The sequence below is a fragment of the Triturus cristatus genome, chromosome 7, assembly GCF_964204655.1.
Source record: "Triturus cristatus chromosome 7, aTriCri1.1, whole genome shotgun sequence".
NCBI lineage: Eukaryota > Metazoa > Chordata > Amphibia > Caudata > Salamandridae > Triturus > Triturus cristatus.
Window position 1 is genome coordinate 1,725,634,960 of NC_140590.1, and position 19,820 is coordinate 1,725,654,779.

A 19,820-nucleotide genomic window follows, 5' to 3' on the forward strand; every position below is an offset into this window, starting at 1 on the left:
TTTTTATCAGGTATGATGACTACCACTCCAAAGAGTCGATCACTCGTAATGAGGACCAAGGGGATTTGGAGCTAGTCAGTAATACAACCAGGGGCTGATTCACAAAGGGTTTCCACACTCGTGGCGGGGGCAGCGCAGTTGTGGGAGAGTCTCCCCATTCAAGGCGCAATCTCTGCAAAAGAATTCTCATTCTGCCTTGAGTGTGGAGACCACTTTATGACTGCAGGGCCTCCACCATGAGCAGGGAGGACTTGTGTGAATCAGCCTCTCGGTGTTTGAGCTATATGCATGTTAGTGCTGTTGTCATGAAACCCATTGTGTGCCTGTTGGCATTTTATTTTTGAGGTAAAAATATTAAAAAGAAGTCATATGTGGAACACAACTTACAGTATTTTCATTGCTCATCATTTTTAGTAATCTCACACTCAGATAAACATTGTTCATTCCAATACTTAACAATTTCATTTTCGTCTTCTATGATGATGAGATCGGATTTGTGGGTTAGGCAGTATTTCTTACTGAAGTCCCAGGATTTTGACTTCTCAGAGATGAAGTAGCATCTGTTTCTGAAACTCAGCCATTTGTGAGGACAAATCAAACACATGGATTCTAATTGGAGAAAACAATAGCTTGAATATATCTATACTTCTTCCTTGACTACTCCATAAATTTGCATCAAGGATTTGTTAGACAATAGGCTACAAGTTGGAGAGGATGTGAGTCATTCTCAAGAAAAAGTCCAAAAGCTTCTCAAGTCTAACACACAAGTTAGATTAAAAAAAGAACCTGGGCTCAACTCCTGATAGATATAGAGCAGCCCAGACAGGCTTAACTTATGGAATGTGTATAAATTGTTTAGCAGTACAAATACATTGAAAAGTCCAAACAAAGCACAATAACAATCAACACAACCATTTTATAAAAATAAAGGAAAATCTAATAGGAAAAATGATACCAAAATTTCTAAAATCCACTTAAGGGAACTAGAGACATGAATCATTAAAGTTTTGGGGCAAAAGTAACAAGAAAAAGTAAAGCACCTATCAGATGTCACTGTTTCCGGTTGAGCAGGACCTAGGCATGGTTATAGGCTGACAGCGATGAATGCGGAAGTCGAATACCTCAAGCAGAGTGTTCTGGTCAAAGTTTTGCCTCCTGACTTAAGGCCTGATTAAGATCTTGGCAGACGGGTTACTCCGTTAAAACAGTGACGATATCCCATCTGCTGATGTTTAAATCCCATTGGATATAATTGGATTTTTATTTTGGCGGACTGGATATCCTTCACTGATGTGACAGAGTAATCCATTCACCAAGATCTAAACCTGGCCCTTAGTCTTTTTATAGAATACAATTCCCCCAGCAGAGTAATGTGGAAGACTGCATCTGACTAAGTCCTCTTCAAGTCAGATAGCTGTTGCATGAGGGTTAGCTGACACCATTAATTTGGTGGAAAAACCTCTGAGGGGAAAATTTTAAATTTTTCCTCCTACCAAAGCCCTCTCATCAGATGCTTTTTGTGTCTTCACCAGGTCAAGATTTCTACCTTCATTCGACAGTGAGGGAGCTCCCTCTATGCCAAACTCAAGGTCTGCCCATCTGATTTAAAGCCGGGTGGACCTTATCTGTGCCAACTACACAGCCTATTCCATTAGTCAACATACTTCTCCAACAGCCTGACTAAGTATGGGCCATCAGAGGTAAGCCACCCAACCACCAGCTTATTTTAGAGTGGGCGTTCAGATTTTTTTTTTTTTTTGCTGTTCGTCATGCCAGGTAAAATCTGTCAGTAATGGAGAGTAAAAAAATAATAATGACCCCCACATAATTGAAGAAAACTCCCATGGTGTGTTGGTCATTGGGTTTTGCATTTTTCCAAAACAAATTCACACTTTAGGACTTTGTATTTGAATAACAAGAAACCGTGTAAAGGTTTGATGATGGCCATAGTGTTCTAACTTTGACAATATTAACAGGAACCGCCAGGACATCGGCCCTGCCAATGTTAACAGATGTCCGCAAGGTCAAACAACCGCTCTAAATATGGGAAACAGGATGTCCATAAGGGTGACGGGTGCCCTGATGAATATTAATCCATCCTCCACAGTCTAAATTAGTCCCTTTGCCCAATTTTTGCAGCTCAAAATCCTCCAGCAGTTCAAGGCTGAAAGCTCTATGCAATGAAGTCATACTGAAACAGACACTTTTGCTGTAGAGTCCTTTTGGATTTCTGGAATATTGTAAGTTGAAAAATGTTCAATGTCTCAACTTTTCAAACTTTTTGGAGAAGTTCCCCTTGATCAACCTGCTGGGTTTAGTCCAGGCGTAATTGTTACAGGTTGACTGATCACTTCAAGAAAGGGCCTTTTACAGCATTTTGTGTCACAGGAGGACAGCCAACAGACCTTTGGAGTCTACCTCTCAGTCGCAGGTATAAGCATTAAAATCCGCCCTGATACTCTACCACCAAATGATCCAGGCCAGCAAACGTGCCATTCTGGCAGACTGCATTGGTATTACAAAAGCAAAAAAATATTTGCCATTGTGAAGGATTTCACCTCACCAGCCACCTCCAACTTGAACCTCTGCAACAATCTTTTTCAATTGTTCAGCAACAAATTACTACCAGTTACAACAACTTCAACCTGCAAATGGACCTGAAAGACCTAAAGAAACACCACACGATCTTAATCAAAGAACTAACCCCATCATCACCACAGAAGAAACTGCTGCCACCATGAAGTCTATCTACTCTGGAGGCCCCATTCCACCCCTGTCCCCACCATGCCTACTCCAGAGGACTGCAACTCGTCAGTGCCATTCCGAATGCCTCCATCTTCTCCACGACCCTTCCAGATGTTTGGAAACATCCCATTGCTGAAGAAACCCTCTGCTGACCCTTCAAGGCTCGATAACTAGAGACTGATCTCCATGGTGCCATTCCCGACCATGGTCTTAATGAAAATCTTCAACAGATGCCTCACCAAGTACTTCAATGACCACTAACTCCTTGACACCACTCAGTCTGAGTTCAAACTCAACCACAGCATTGAGCCTCTCCTCATCACCCCAATGCATAGCATCTGCATGACTCTGGACAGTGGGGCCATGTTGACCCTCATCCTGCTGGGCCTCTCTGCAGCATTCAACATGGTCTTCCACCCCCTTCCTTAGCCAGTGCTTACATGACATCGGAATCCAAGGACATGCCCTACGATGGATCTGCTCCTTCCTGACTGGAAGGACTGACTCAGTCAGCCTGGCACTATACACTTTAGACGTCTATGACCTCATCTGCTGAGTTCTTCAAGGATCCTCCTCATGCCCGATCCTCTTCAACACTTACAACAACCTTCTAGCCAGAAAAATCCACTATCACAACATCAATGTCTCTGCTAAACTGCAGACAAGCAGCTCATTCTCTCCCTCATGGACAAGATGCCAAGTACCCAGATAAGTTCAATACCTGCAAGACTGAAATCACCCGCTGGATGAAGACCAGATGTCTGTAGCTGAACACCGACAGGACCAAAATTGTAATCTTTGGGAAGAAAACTTTACCATGGGGCTCTACCTGGTGCCCAACAGAGCTAGGACCGATAACCTCTCCTCCCCATCCAGGCTGAGAATTGACAGCAAATGTGATATGACCACCCAAATCAACGCTGTCAACGTATCATGTTTCCATACCCAGAAGATGCAGAAGAAGATTTTCAAATGGCTTTCAATCAGCACCCGGAAAACCTTAATGCACTCCCTCGTCACAAACAAGCTAGACTACAGGAATACCCTCAATGCAGGGGACAACTAAAAACTGACGAGAAGGCTATAGACCATTCATAACTCAGTGGCCAGAATCACTCACAACCTCCCATGCCACACTCACTGCACACTACAACGTAGGGAGTATTACTGGCTCCCTATACACAAGCATAATTAAAACTCCTACCCCACCCTTTTAAGGCACTATATAACATTGCCCTAGCATATCTCAACAATTGCATCTGCTTTCACAAACCTTCCAGACACCTCCTCTTTTCCAGACTACTACTTGCACACATTCCACACATATGGAAACCCATATCTGGCTGTCAAGCCTTCTCCTACATCGCTTGTAAAGAGTAAAGAGTAATATGACTAAACATAAGAGCCTCCTCCTCACTTTTTAAGTTCCACAAGACCTTGCTTTTTGAGTAGTCCCCCTAAGTGCTAGGTGTGGCTAGACTCACACCTGCTCAGCGCCAGGATACCCTTCAGGTGATAGTGCAGTCTACCAATGTGCATAACTCAACATAACATAAGTGAGAGCATGTCTAGCCCTGCTGGTCTTTACACAGGTGGAAGACAACAGGTGCAGTGATATTGTTTTATTCCATAGGTCTACAAAGTGTTCTGATGACTTGTGGTTGAGCTGTCACTTTTGTAGAATTCACTAGTTAATGGGTAGGGGTCACTCTTGGCACTCCCTAACCAATGTGAAAAAGTGACCAAACTTAACACCTCTCACTTTTGCAGCACATCCTGTTTGCCTTACTACAAACTATCTCACAGTGCCTTATGTTGAGTAAAATCCAACATTGGCAGAACCCTTCTGCCCTGTCATGCGGCTGGTGTCCACACCAAACTGGTTCAGGGACTGGTGTGTTCTCTCACTTGGTGAGTGCCAAGGAGTGCCAAGGTAGCTACAGTTGGCCTAGAGAATAAATACGTATCTTTCCCAGGTCTCCATGTACATTTACCCATGATTGGCATGCCTCAGCCGGGCACCGATCAAGTTACTGAAGTTCTTGAACCCTCCACAACTGTCTTTACTGAGCTGAGATGAACAACATACCTCTCACCCAAGTCTTCCTACCAAAAGGCCTAAGCCAACACTTCTGGTCTAGGAGCAGTTTCAGGCAGACAAAGTCTAACATTATCTAAAAGTTAATCTTCCTGTATCTTTATCAAAAATCAAACTCCACCACTGAATTGGATTTTTAACAAAAAATAAAAATAGTGTTTGAATTAAACTAGTAGCTTATTCTAAGCAAGAGGTAGCAGAGTTATTTTATTATTAACTTTAGTTTTTCTCATGCAATTACTACTGCCCTTCAACAGTGAAAATACGTGTTGAGGGGTATTCACTGAAAGTACATGCCAATACAACATTTTTGCTTGTATAACCTTTACTAAACACCCTCACCTTTGGGTGACTGATTTATTATAATATATAAAAGCACAGTTCTTTTTTGTCAAAAAAAGTGTTTTGACAGGTTTGACTGCAGATTCGAAAGCACAGCAATTAGGCTACTCAGCCCATTGCAAGCCCAGAGGATGACCCAACAGCTGTTGCAGTCCCAAGGTGACATTTTAATTTCGATTCCGTTGATGTATAGTCCTGCACATATACTATGGCCTTAGTGGAAAGATAAATATGTCAATTAGGAGTTAATCAAATCTGTCATTCTTTTAGAGGTCAAACTGAGAATCCCACATTTTTACTGTGAGTTTTTAAATTCCACTGAATGCTTCTGGAAGCCACTGATAGAATGAAATAGTCCTAAGGGTTTACCCCCATTCATTTTCACAGCACCTCTATCTCAATATCGGGAAACTGACATTTTTCTGGTTGATTAGCACTGGGACACCTATATGTAGTTATATGCTCAATAAGTGTCTCTAAGATAAGTTACCACACACCCTATAAAACCTATTTTCCTTACTCATCTTTTTCCTTCCACGCAGGTATAACCTCTACGCCTATGTTTACCCTTCATACTGTATTGCCTTAATTGTACAGGAATGCTAACCCATGCACATCAAGAGCCCACACAACTTTTACTTGTAACCTTCACCCTCTCTGAATCTACTTTTATATCTGAAGGTAATGCATACAATACATATGGAGCACTTTCGTTATCCAATCATAAGCATTGATCTCCTGCCTTTTCTGCCTTCTTAACCTACCTTTTCTTTTAGTTTGGATAGATTGGATTTGCAGTCTTTCTTAATCTTCAGAAAAGCACTTGCACCAGAAAGTTACTGATGCACCTGCACCAGTTTGTCCCAGTCACAAACACTGCCCATTTTCTTACCATTCAAATCTCCACAAAGATAGATTTTCAAATCCTTCAAAATGTCTGTCCCCTGAAATTTGGAGCCGGAGGTTGGACATATCTGGCGGTTGCTGTCAGCATCAGAGGCATTAGTCTTCTTTGTCTTAGAATGAATTTGAGTGGAATACCTAAGGGCTGACATAGCAAACAGATAAGGGTCAAGGCTGCATAATGTGCATGAACAAGTCATGCATGGAGACAAAATGTTTATTATAAATGACTTTATTTGCTAAGGTAAAATCAACACCATAGCTTCAGAACTGAATTGCAGAGTAAACAACACTTTAAATTCCATCAAGAATAATAATAAGCAAACTCGTCCTTCTGGTGTTGAACTACTAAAACTGATAAATACATTCATCATCACAATACAGGCATCTGGAACCATTTTGGGTATAATTGACTGCTGTGCTGTACAGGAATTAAAAGAATCCACGAATTTGACAAACTGCTTTAGTGTGTGCACTTCTCCAAAAGGTGCGTTTATTGGAAAAATGAAGTAGATGTTTCTGAACAGAAGCACTGTGCTACGGGACAAAGACATTGGGTGGCAATGCACAGGAATTTTAAGCAATTAACATAAATACTTGATGGTTACACCAACCATGACCTGGAAGAAAGCTAACAACAAGAAACATGATGGCCTTTTACTAGAAATGGTTCCTCATCATAGAAGGGGCTACAGGATATGTCCATACTGTGGCTAGCAGGAACAGTTTCGACTCAGGGTCTGGTGTGGGAATGAAGGGTAGTTGTGCCAGCTTCACATCTTACGCACTGTGGACTGTCCTGTAGTGCTTTGCTGTCTGCTGCTTGTCTCGCCTCTATCTCTGTGTCCCCTTGAACATTGCTTCCTTGGGCCCCTCCTAAACGTTGTGCCACTGGAGCTGTCCTGTTTCCTGGTGCAGCCATAAGTACACTGTAGGTGTCTATGGCCTGTGGGCAGCATTGAAAGTCTTAGAACATCCAAAACAACCTCCTTATTCTCTGCATCTTTTTTAAGGTGGTTAACTGATTTGGGGGATAGACACAGAGAGGAAATAGCAGCGGGTGAACAAGCACTAATCCCGCCCCTCAAGTGACTTATCTATTATTGAAGTTTCTGATATAGCTGCCTCATACTACAAATCTGAGACACAAGCTTATATTTATTAGCCTTTTCATGCCAATTGAAAAATACTGCCCAGTCTTCTGTACTGTTCTTATTTTTGGAATCTTTCAATTGTTATCTTAAATTGCTTAAGATTTCCTCCAGAAAGCACCTCTTTCCAACATCGCTAGGAGGAGCAGGGGCAGCTGGATCTATGACCACACACACTCATCTTTATCGGGTTTGCACTAGGGTCCTGACACTATTGCCTACCTTCTACATTCAGTGATGGTAGGGGAAATTAGACACTTGCAATATCAGTATATGAGTGTTTATTACGAGTCAGAAAGCCTCTGATCGCTAGTCGGAGGCTTTCTGACCATGGTCGGAGGCTTTATGACCAATTACGATGTCGGCGGTCGGATCGTAAACTGGCCGGTAATTCCGACTCGGTTCCGAACGGCTCTTGGAGTCTTCTAGCTGGTCGCAATCTCACGGCAATCCCCTATGGACAGTGTTTCCATCATCGGGATTATGATGTCGGTTTCCCACAGCCTTTCATGGTGGCCTTTCTGACATGGACCGTGGTCTACGGTCAGTGGTTGAGGGGGTACCTAGTGTACCCCCTTCAAAACCCTGCACTGTGTGGCAGGCACCATGGGGTCCCTGCCACAGGGAGCAGGGTTTTACACACACACCCATTTCTCTATAGAAGCCTCTATTTGGGCCGGTTTACGGCCATGACACAAGCTCCCATAGTAAACAGTGGGAATCCGACCAAACAGTGTTCGGTCGCATCGTTATCAGGGGGGCGGAACTGCCGACCTCAGGTTGGTTGGTCCAGCATCTGAGACCGTGTCAGTTGGAGAAAACTCCGACCAACATCGTAATAAGCCCCTAAATGTTGTCAGGGAAGTTATTTACACCAGAGACCGACCCATGTATGTGCTTACAGATTTTTTAGTAATATTATTAGACATTGAGCAGAGCAAAAACAAAATGTCTTCCATAGGGATTTCTACTACCAGTCCCATGGGATAGCAATGCGGGCTGAGTTTGTACCAGATCTGGCTAACATCTTCATGGGTAAATATGAACACACACCCATATACCAAGAATATAACCTTTCATTGGAAACATCTGCCTTTGGAAAAGGTATAGAGATGACATCCAGATGGTATGGACAATGGACAGCACCAGACTTGAGCATTTTCTTGAATGGCTCAACAGTAGATCATTGACATTTAATTAACCAGGTCATATAGTGACAATAAAATTAACTTTGGGACGTTATCATTAAGGTTTCCAAAGGTAAACTATATAACACTCTATTTAGAAAAGTGAAGCAATACAACATATTTCTTAGGCACTATAGACATCATTCCAAATGTCTAAGGAATAATAAACCTTATGGACAGTTCCTAAGAATTACACAAAACTGTACCTGTGGAGTAGTTTATTTTTTGGAATATAATACAGTTATTTCTAAGTGACTATTATGTGGATACTCAAAGGGACTATTGAAATGAGCCAAAAAAGTAGGCTGGTATTGCCCAAGAGAGTGTCTGTTAGAACCTGAATTTGATAAGGATGCTATTATGGATATGTGTTACCACACACTGCTAATGTAGCAAATAAATAAATAAAATTATCAATGAACATTGGAGTGTGGTCCAAGAAGAAGTTGCTTCTCATGACAAGCATCATGACAAACCTTTACGTACAACGAGGGAAAAATATATAGGACCATGTTGATCAAGCTTTTTTATCATCCCCAGCTCCAACTGACTTGCGAGCAGACTGGAATGTAGTGCCTGTGCTGGGACATTACAAAGGTGGATGTTGTAAGGCCAGTGACGTGACTTTGGAGATCAAAGACTTTTACTTCGGCAACCAAAAATTTACCATGAGAGATCATACCAAATAGCATTGATGTTATTTATATATTTAATAGCCCTTGTGGCTTGGCCTATGTGGGCCAAACCACACAAAACAAACTGTAAAAGCCAAAGTCCTTCAACACTACTGTCTCTCTGGGAACCCTAAGGGAACATTTTTCTAGCTCCAACCATAATGCAGATGATCTAAAGTGCTTTGTTCTGGAGAAAATTGCAAGAATAACTTGAGGATGGTGACATCAATTTAGTAGTGAATTTGAGGGAATGTAAGTGGGACCTCTTTCAAACGCTATGCAAAATGGGCTTAATACATTTGAAGAAATCTATAAACCAATTTAATTTTTTAACAGTGGTTAAATTGTCCATATATCGACATACTCTGATTACCTCTGTACCCATGATCATATTTCAGTAACTGTTAATTCACTCACACATACTGTTTTCATACAAACTATGGGGCAGTTTTACTAAGGACTTACATCAGCCTTGCATGACACACTTCATTGAAAGGCAACGCAAGTCTTTAAATGGTAATTTCTAAGCCACCCAAAGCCTCCTTGTGTGGCTCTGCATGCTTTAGTAAATTCCAAAGTAACTCAAGTCAGCGCATATCACTGCTTTGCGTTACTTTGCAGCAGAAAGTTGTTCCATGGGTGGAATGTGGGTGTTTCTACTCATCCACCCATGTGTTTTTAAACAATCTCAGATTTACTTAGGTCAGTAAATCTGGGATTATGCCAAAATGCTGTTCCTCCCTGACCGAAGCGTAATGTATTTATTTCTCCTTGTTACTTCCTCTTTGTATGTGTGCCACATTCTGCACCATGCATGGTAAGAGGAAAATGGTGTAAAGTACCTGGTGGGCTAGTTGGCCCCCAAGGACCCTTAGGATTGAAGGGGACTTAATCCTACAACTTAAAACACGCCACAGGGTGCGTTTGCACACTTGCCAAATCAGGCCACGCCCCTTCCTAGCACCACTGTGCAAACGCACCCCCTGGTGTGTTGTAAATTGGGGGATTAAATCCCCTTGAGTCCTGAGGGTCCCTGGGGTCCAACTAGCCCACCAGGTACCTCCAGTAAGTGCCACAGAGCTGCGTTGCAGAGAGGTGTAAAAAGGGGCGTGGCCTCGGACCCCCTCTCTGCAAGGTAGCCCTGCGGCACATACTGGAGGTACCTGGTGGGCTAGGTGGCCCCCAGGGACCCCCAGTATTGAAGGGGAATTAATTCCCCAACTTAAAACGCGCCACAGGGCGTGTTTGCAGAGTGTTGTTGGGAGGGGACGGGGTCTCCGGCACGATGCCGGTCTTTTTTTTTAATTTCTTTTTTTTAGAATGGGGGCTGTGTGGCCCTCCTTTTTGCTTTTTTTGGGCCCTGGGGACCCCATACCCCAGGGCCTGAACCCTTTTTAAAAAAAAAAAGTCTGTCTGTCCATATCATTGGCTTTTCTAATAGCTATGTTTATAGTTTTCTCATCATAGCCACGTTCCAAAAATCTTTCCTTACTCAGACGTTGGGCCTTTGCAAGATCCTCAACATTTCACCGCATGGTATACTTTGAATGAGATGCCCAGGATTCTGGCTTTTCGCATGTAATAAACTATTACAAGCAGTAGGCTTGTGGTATAGTTTTGTTTCAATTCTCTGATCTTTTATATAGACCTCCATATCCAAAAAGTATACATGAGTACTGCTTATGGCTTATGGTAGCCGTAAAGTGAAAGTTTATATTGTTTTGATTGATCTTGCTTACAAACTCCTGGGCTGCTCTTCTGTGCCTTGCCAAACTACAAAAAAATCGTCAATGTAACGTAACCACATTTGAACATGACCATCCACACTTGCCTTACGTTCTCTGTTCAATATCATTTCCTCCCACCAACCCATGTGGAGGCAGGAGTAGCTAGGGGAAAAACAAGCCCCCACAGCTACTCCTCTTATTTGCTGAAAGACTTGAATTGAAAACGAAAAATCGTTGTTGTTAAGGCAGTATGTTATCATTGCAATCAACATTCTATCATGTTGACATAAATGCAGTGGTCTGGAACTCAGATAATTTTCTATCGCTCTGATTCCATCCTGATGATGGATACTTGTATATAAAGATGTTACGTCTAGACACATTAACAAATAACTTGAATCCCAATCAAAAGTATTTAGTATCCTCAAAAAATCAGTAGAATCTTGTACAAAGGAGGGTAACCTTTTAACATAATCCTGCAAAAAGAAATCTATATATTTCGAGTTGTTTTCTAAAAACCCTCCTTTTGCAGACATTATTGGTCTGCCCAGTGGAGTTAGGTATCAAATAGGTGACAGGCATTATGGGATGTTCATTTTTCAGGAATTTCAGTTCATCCATGCTTATCAATCCTGCGCTGCGCCATACAATACATTTTGAATAGTATTGAATCCATGAGCTTCGTACAGTCTGCATGTTGCATCTCTTGTAACAATTTGTGTCATCCAATTGTAATAAGGCTTCTTTCATATATTCCTGGCGAGACCAAATAACAATGTTCACTCCCTTATCGGAATTACGAATGATAACTTGCTCATTTCTTTGCAATTTTTCCATGAGTTTATTATACTGATTTTGTTGATATCTATATTTTTTCTTTGATCTTTCGTTTTTGAATTTTAAGTTTTTTATTTCCGCCGTAACCAATTCGCCAAAGATAGCCAAGGAATCCCTTGCTGCCAACGGTTGAAAAGTTGTCCTTGGTTTAAAATTGGTATGAACCGTGCCGTAGGTGTTGCCGCTTGGACTTCCTACCTCATTAGCGATTGCTGTTCCCTCTTGCACTAGCACATGTAGATTTGAAAAAAAAATCCGCATCGGCCGCAGTAAAGTTACCAAATCGTTGTGGGTTTATCGTTTCGACATGTTCGGATGTAACTTTGTTATTTGCATTAGTCACAAAGTGTTTTTTCAGTTTCAACTTACGAATGAATTGATAGACATCCACAAGAGTTCTGGCGAAGTCAAAGTTATTTTCGGGACAATATGAAAGCCCTAATTCCAAAAGTCGTACTTTGGCTTTCGTAAGACTCATGGGAGACAAGTTTACTACAGTATTGTTTTTTTGTTGTTTTACTTTCGTTGCCATTTCTTTTTGAATTGCAGTTTCTTGTTGGGAATGCCTCCGCTGGCATTTGCGCCTTTCTCTTCGTTTTGTATTACGTTTTTGTTTACTTGTGTAGCCTGTTTCTGTGGTCTCAGTGTTTGTTTTCGATCCTGTCTGAGACAGTTGACTTCCTCTGCCGGGAAGAGTTTGTGACACCCCAAGGATGTTGACATTCCTGCCTGGTCTGTTTCCACTTCACTCTCTACCGCGGAACTTAAGTCGGAGGCTGATGTTGACAACCCCGTTGTTTCCCTTCCACTCAATGTTGCATTGTTTTGCCGAATTGCAGGCTTGGTGATTTTTAGTGCATTATATATTTTAGCAAATGTAAAAACTTGACCTTGTTCATAGTCTTGTTTGTCTCGTTGAAACCTACAAGTTTTATGCTTTATAATGATTTCCTCCTCTTTTGCCAACCTAACTGTCATTTCATCTCGAATGTTTTGATATTTGGAGTAACCTCTAATTCAATAATTTCTGAATTAAGTTCCTCAATTTGTTCTTGTAATTTGATGTGGTCACTCTCAGTGTATTTTACAAGTATTTCCACAAGTCTTCTAGCCGAGTCGAGGTTGCATTCCGCCCACTCACGTAGCATCTGTGGGTCTGGGTTTTCATAGCTTGGGGCAATCATAATGTGTAAACCTCTCGGAATACGTCCCACTTGTAGATAACAACCCAGCGACTTGTGCTTCCTCCATTTGGAATGTTCCATATGCATTAGCTTCTCTAGTTTTTTGAATTTGTCTCTTATGTTTGTATTGCCCCCCTGAAGTGGGCCAATTGGTCCCAACACTTATTCTGATGTATTTGGGGCATAATCGAATATCAGTTCTGCCGCAGCTTCACGGCTCCCTAGCACGTCTGCGGTCATGGCGGCTAAGCTTCAATATCATAACTTAAATGGGATTCAACAAAGCAGCACGGTTCAATTCCGATGCTTGTCAATCACACACCTCCTCCACCAGAATATGCTCCCCACGTTTTCCTACCTTATCCTTTGGCAGTCGATCTTTCGGGTCCTCCAACTCACTTTTCGCAACCACTGTAAAGGCAGATACAGGTATCGGGGTATCTGGGGGCTGGCGAATTTCTCACTAGAGATTGCAGACAAAGTCCAGCATAGAGACACTGGACATAGCTTCCTGTCACTCCTGCTCAACCATTGAGGAGGGGGTTCATTGCTGCCGAGGAACCCTTCTCGGCACAAATATAGCAGAACGCCGTTTTTCGCTGCTTCCCTTCACTTGGGAAAAGACGGACACAAACCCAATTGTTGTGCATCCAGGTATTTTTATTTCTCAACCGCCCTGATGTGTTTCCGCCAAATAAGGCCTTGATCACATAATGCGCTTAGGGAACCCAAGTATCTTATTTAAAGTGCACAGTACCTTACACGTGATAATGCTATCATAAACATAGAAGAAATACTTTTTTATGTTTTCTTGCTTTTTTTGACCATTTTAGTGTTACAATCATAGTTTTTGAATATTGTGCAAACTCAGCCATAAATATATATACATTTATATAATAACACATATAAAAAATAGATATATATTATTTGGTTTAATCCATTAAAATGCCCAATCAAATATATAAATCATATTAAAAACTAATTTCATGTAAAATACATAAAAATGTTTTTTTGAAAGTGTTTTTTAGGTGAATCATAAAAGCACATACTTTAAAACATATTATTGTAAACTCATATGGTTCAAAAATAGGGAAACAAAGTATATTGCATATTATCTGTGAAATACATTTCTATCACAATGCTTCTACCCAACACAATATGGCTGAAATATTCTATTAACTTGTTTTTTTCTTTTTCTCTTTTCTTTTGATCATCTTCTATGTTAATTTTAAGTGTTTAATAAAGCGTAAAAAAACAAACTGCTACCTAGGAACAAAACCATTGTCCCTAAAAGATGATAAAAAATATATAAAAAAAGATAAAATCCATATAGCAAACAAATGTATAGCTTAAGTGCTTATCGCAGCATACTGAATACAAACATCATTCCTAGAGCAATTGGTCGAATATAACTTCAAGTGAAATAATAGCTAATATTGTACAGTTCTGTTCTCAGATTCAAGGCTCTATTATACTATTATATATATATATAACCGGCACTGATGAAAGCAAACCACTGAAACGCGTCTGCCGTGGCGTTTCATAGCTCACCGGTTTATGCCACCAAGATTGAATTAAAATCAACTTTGCAATGCTCTTGGCATGTGTCGGACTCATTCTTAATTGGAGTGAGTAACGGTTTGGATATATATATCAAAAGAACAGCCTCCGAGCAAAGGAACCCCCGAACCTAAAGGGTGGCCCCACAACAATGGGCACGGAGCAGCCCATCCCAAGAACCACATTGAGACCCATTACCGGAGTACAAGCATTTTATTTGCAGGCACAGCAGCACAATAAGTTCTCCTTCTCCTTACGCGTTTCAACAGCATTTGTCTTGATCACAGGTGGAGATAAAGTGGTAAGTGCATTTGTGTGCACCTTTTATGTAAAAAGCCACATGACAAGCTTAAAGACTTCACTTCCCTTGATGCATTTCACTGGTAATTGCGGAATAATGCATGGAATCATAATACATTCATATGCCTTTTCAGTCAAAAGTTCATTCTTTTTGTGCATGCATCAAAAGTCATAGTGGGTTCAATTACTCACGCTGTCTTGTGAATATTTGTTATTCCACATGCCACTTGTTTTCATGGCCTTGAAACAATGCCAGTCCTCCGGCACGATCAGAGTAAGGAATCATCCCTCTCTGAATCCCTTCCTGCACCGTCACAACTTTGCTGGTTTAGCACTTCCTCTCTTAGGCTTGTAACGGAGAGTGAGTCATGCTCCAGATTAACATCAAAAGAACAGCCTCCGAGCAAAGGAGCCCCTGACCCTACAGGGTGGCCCCACAACAATGGGCACGGAGCAGCCCATATATGTGTGTGTGTATATATATATATATTCAATGAAAAAACCAAAGGTTTCACACACGTTATAGTTAGCTGGACATTTTACTCGTAAAAAACCATTGAAATTCCCCCGTTATAGTTAGTTAAGCTAACTATAACTCGCGCGCCCGCAATGCACTGCTGATGACGTCACATATTACATCACTCATGACATGGTCAGTGACATCACTCATGACATCACTGATGACATCTCAAATGACATCACTGATGACATCACTGATGACATCATCCTTGTGATAGAGTGGCAGACCTCCTCTCACCCTAATATAACCTTTGATACACACATTCAAAAATAGAGACTAAAATTTTCAAAACAATGGACATACCAATACCAGTTACAACAACCTCTTCAGTAATTCTAAGATCCACATACACATCCACTCATTCACCAACAGTCCTATACAGTCACTCATACATGTACTCACTCATCATATGTACTCATACACCTAAACATCCTGTAACACAATGCCACTCATTCATAGAGTTACTCACACATAGTCACTCATGCTAATAAAGAATCAAACATCCATTTACTTGCATATACAGTTATACACACACCACCACACTTACTTCTACAAAAACTTACACATACTTAGTCTTTTAAACAATCACTTATAGAAACACATACTTATTCATACAGGCACTCTTTCAATCTCTCACTCGCACATATACTTACTTATATACACCAATAGTCATATATACTAGTTTAAAACATATGTAGTTACTCATAAAGACACTATTGAGACAGTCATTCACTCACTAACACACCCATGCACACACTCATCCACCCATACAGTCCTGCACACATGCTGTCTTCAACACATACAAACAGTGAGTCACTCATTCATGCACCTATGCACTACGTAATACCCCCCATCGAACCATACAGACATCAGACACTTATACTGATACTCAAAAAACCAACTAATAACCTATATAGACACTCAAGTAGCTACTCACCAACCCATGCAGCCACTTATACACAAAGTGAGAGACTGATACAGATATTTACATATTTAAACATTACTCACTAAGCCATGTATTCACTAAGATACACTTTATCAGTCAGTTACACAATCAATTTTTCAAAAACAAATCATCCATTTAGACACTTATATACCCATTTATTCTTCCATCGACCTTGAGATATACATATATAAAACATATTTAATTTTCAGAAAAACACACATTCACTGGATGATGTCATCAGTGATGTCATCAGTGATGTCATTTGAGATGTCATCAGTGATGTCATGAGTGATGTCACTGACCATGTCATGAGTGATGTAATATGTGACGTCATCAGCAGTGCATTGCGGGCGCGCGAGTTATAGTTAGCTTAACTAACTATAACAGGGGAATTTCAATGGTTTTTTACGAGTAAAATGTCCAGCTAACTATAACGTGTGTAAAACCTTTGGTTTTTTCATTGAATTTCTAAGGTTTTTTAAATGCTAATTCCTAACTATAACGTGTGGGAAACCTATGGTTTTTTCATTGAATTAGCAAGGTTTTTTAAATGCTAATTCCTAACTATAACGTGTGTGAAACCCATGGTTTTTTCAGTGAATTTGCAAGGTTTTTTAAATGCTAATTTTTTTTTTTTCTTCTATTTTTTTAAACATATTTTTAATTTAATGTTCTAACCTTTTAAAAAGACTATGATAAAAATTTTAAAATTCTTTAATATGTTTTTTTAAATATATTTCATAAAATAAACATGTTATAATTTTTTCCAGTACATTTTTTCCTTTTTTTTTAGTACGCGTACCGTAAGCTTACGGTAAGCGTACGGTTTACGCAACGCCCCTAATTTATCTACGCTGTTTGCGTATATTTACGCAATTTGCGTAGCCACGCGTACTCCGCGTGGGACGCGTACGCGTGTACGCTACACGCGCACGTTACGCGGAAGTGTCGGGTAGTGACTGTTATGCGCATGCGCGCAAGCGCGTGTCTTTTTTACGCGCATGCGCACTTTTGCCGTAAGCGTACTGTAAGCGTACCGTAAGCGTACGGTAGGTCATGTGATCATGAAACACAACTTTTGATTGGTTGAAACTACTTTCAGTTCTAGAACTCTCCTACACCACACCCATTCCCCTCATTTCTGCTTGTGATCCCTTAGGAGAAGGAGCTGGGTTGTCTTTGTGATACGATGGCAGAACAGCAGAGCTCTTCTGAGAGTGAGGCTAGCACTAGCAGCACTACCTTGAGGCAGAGAGCGAGGAAACAAAAGACCTCTTATGTATGGGATTATTTTACTTTTCCTGAAGGCCAGCTAAAGGTAAATGCACCCTTAGTGACTTGCAAGCTGTGTCAGCGTGTACTTTCAAGAGGTAATCCTGACAGGAAGTATTCCTTTGGGAATCATACCATGATGAGGCACCTCAGGGATGTACACAAAAGGACACATGATCGACTTTTTGGAGGTAACCCTTCAGAAAGTCAACCAAACACATCCACAGCAGCTCAGCCTGGACCATCATCTGCAGGGCTGACTCCTTCTTCTGCAGGTCAGGTGAGCCCTTCATCTGTGGGGGGAGCATCTCCTTTTGCTGGCCCTCTGGAAATTAACCCTCGATTTCTGAGGGTTGATATTCGATGTGCCTCTTGTCATGATCTAATTTGTCATAGGGAGACCAGTGTTTCCCTAGTGAACCTCAAAATAGATCAGCACACTTGTCACAGAGACTAATTTTCCCATTCTTTCTTTCCTCTCTCCCTGCATGAACACAACGGCTCTTTTAAGAGCCAACCTTATCTTTCATCTTTTTTTTATATATTTTTTAAAAAACTTTTTTTTTTTTTTTTTTACCGTACGCGTGCGCGTAATTGTTTTTTTTTTTTTTTTTAAAACACTAAAAATCAATAATCACATTACAAGGACTTTGAAACACTACAATTGTTATTATTGACTTACCATACCCACTCAAAAAAATATTTATTCATTTGTTTTTTTTAAAAAAAATTGCTTTAAAAATGGTTCTAGTTTTCGAAAATCTTCTATATCAATCTGAAAAAAAAGAAAAAAGTATTAATATTTTTTAAACATTTTAAAATACAGTACACGTATTTACATATTTACCAAAAAATATTTTTGCCTTATTTTTGCTGTTTTCAGAATATATTGCATTTCACTTTAAATTGTGAAAGCAATTGCATTCATCATTTAACAGCGGGCAAAAAAAAAATAACAATCTCAAAGATTGTATTAAAAAAGCCCAGAATCTCTTCTCACTTAAACTTAACATTACAGAAATGCATAATATTCTAAAAAAATATCATCAAAAAACAATACTTATTTCTTTAAAATACCGTCTGATGTTTTTGTTTCAGAAGTATAATCACAATATTATATCTCAAATAACTCCACAATACATCTGATTCCATTTCCTTTAGGCCAAATAGTAATTTAAAAAAATTTTTTGGATTAAATTTCCAATGGTAATCCAATAAAATTCTAAAGTTTAATTTGTCCAGATCTCACCGATTCTCTGTAACATTTTGGTTCACGAAAAATTTTATAATAATTTATTAAGTCCACAATAGAATTGGTTACTTTTCCGCATGGCCAAATAGTAATTTTTAAAATCTTTTTTGAAAAAATTTCCAATGGCACTCCAATAACATTCCAAAATTTAAATTGTGCAGATGTTACCGATTATCTCTAAATTATTGGTTTTTGAAAGTTTCATTAAAAATTAAAAAAGTCCACATTACAATTGGTTATCTTTCCATTAGGCCAAATGATAATTTAAAAAATCTTTTTTTTAGAAAATTCCAATGGTAATCCAGTAAAATGGTAAAATTATTTTGTCCAGATCTTGCCAAGTCTCTCTAAAATTTAGGTTTCAGGAAGATTAGATAGGAATTTGCTAAATCAAAAGGCAAACGTTGTTTGAAAATCAATTGGGAATCATTACACAGTGTCCAGCCTTTTTCACATTTAAGATAAACTGTGTAATGTCCAGAAGTAACAGTAGGTCCATCATGGAAAATTATTTCAACAGTTACAAAAGTTTTTCCTGAAATTGATAATTGCTGTCCTGTAAACTTCTTTATTAAAGTATCCAATTTTGAACCATCAGCTCTACATCGTTGCATCATTAAAATTACATACTGTCCGTATTCCTTTAAAATTAATGTTGAAAACATGTCAGATTTACACTCACTGCATTTCATGCTATGATTAGCATCTTTAACTAATTTTGCAAAAGTGACTGTTTTACTCTCTGGCAATGTCAAATAAATAAACCTTTCATTATCAACATTAGAGCCACATATATTATAACAGTTTTCACAACTATGTTCCCATTTATAAGAGAGACCAAATAAAATATCAATTGCAACTTCTTCTACTTCCAGTACTTGAAGAAAATACATCAAAAATTCGTGTGCATCTTGCTGTTCATTTTGAGAAAACTGTGTTCGTCCTGAACATATATCTAAAAGTTTTCTAATTTCAGTAGCACTTTCTATTTGAGTTTTATCTTTACTCAGCTTTTGAAAAAGGAGACTCAGCTCAGAACAGAATCTTTTTCCCTGATTTACTATTATCTGCTCTTGCAAACTTTCCAGATAAAATGCAACATTCAGCACTACATTTGCGTAG

At 39.7% G+C, this 19,820-nt stretch overlaps 1 protein-coding gene across 1 annotated transcript in view; it reads right to left on the minus strand.

Annotated features, from left to right (window-relative positions):
* Positions 1-394: 394 nt before the first annotated feature.
* LOC146812904 (uncharacterized) overlaps positions 395-19,820 on the minus strand; it is a 206,839-nt gene continuing 187,413 nt past the window's right edge. The window contains exons 4-5 of the mRNA XM_085615223.1: positions 6,078-6,233; positions 395-609 (exon numbers count right to left, since the gene is read on the minus strand). Coding sequence (XP_085471349.1) covers positions 395-609; positions 6,078-6,233 — 371 coding nt within the window. The remainder of the gene's footprint in view (positions 610-6,077; positions 6,234-19,820) is intronic.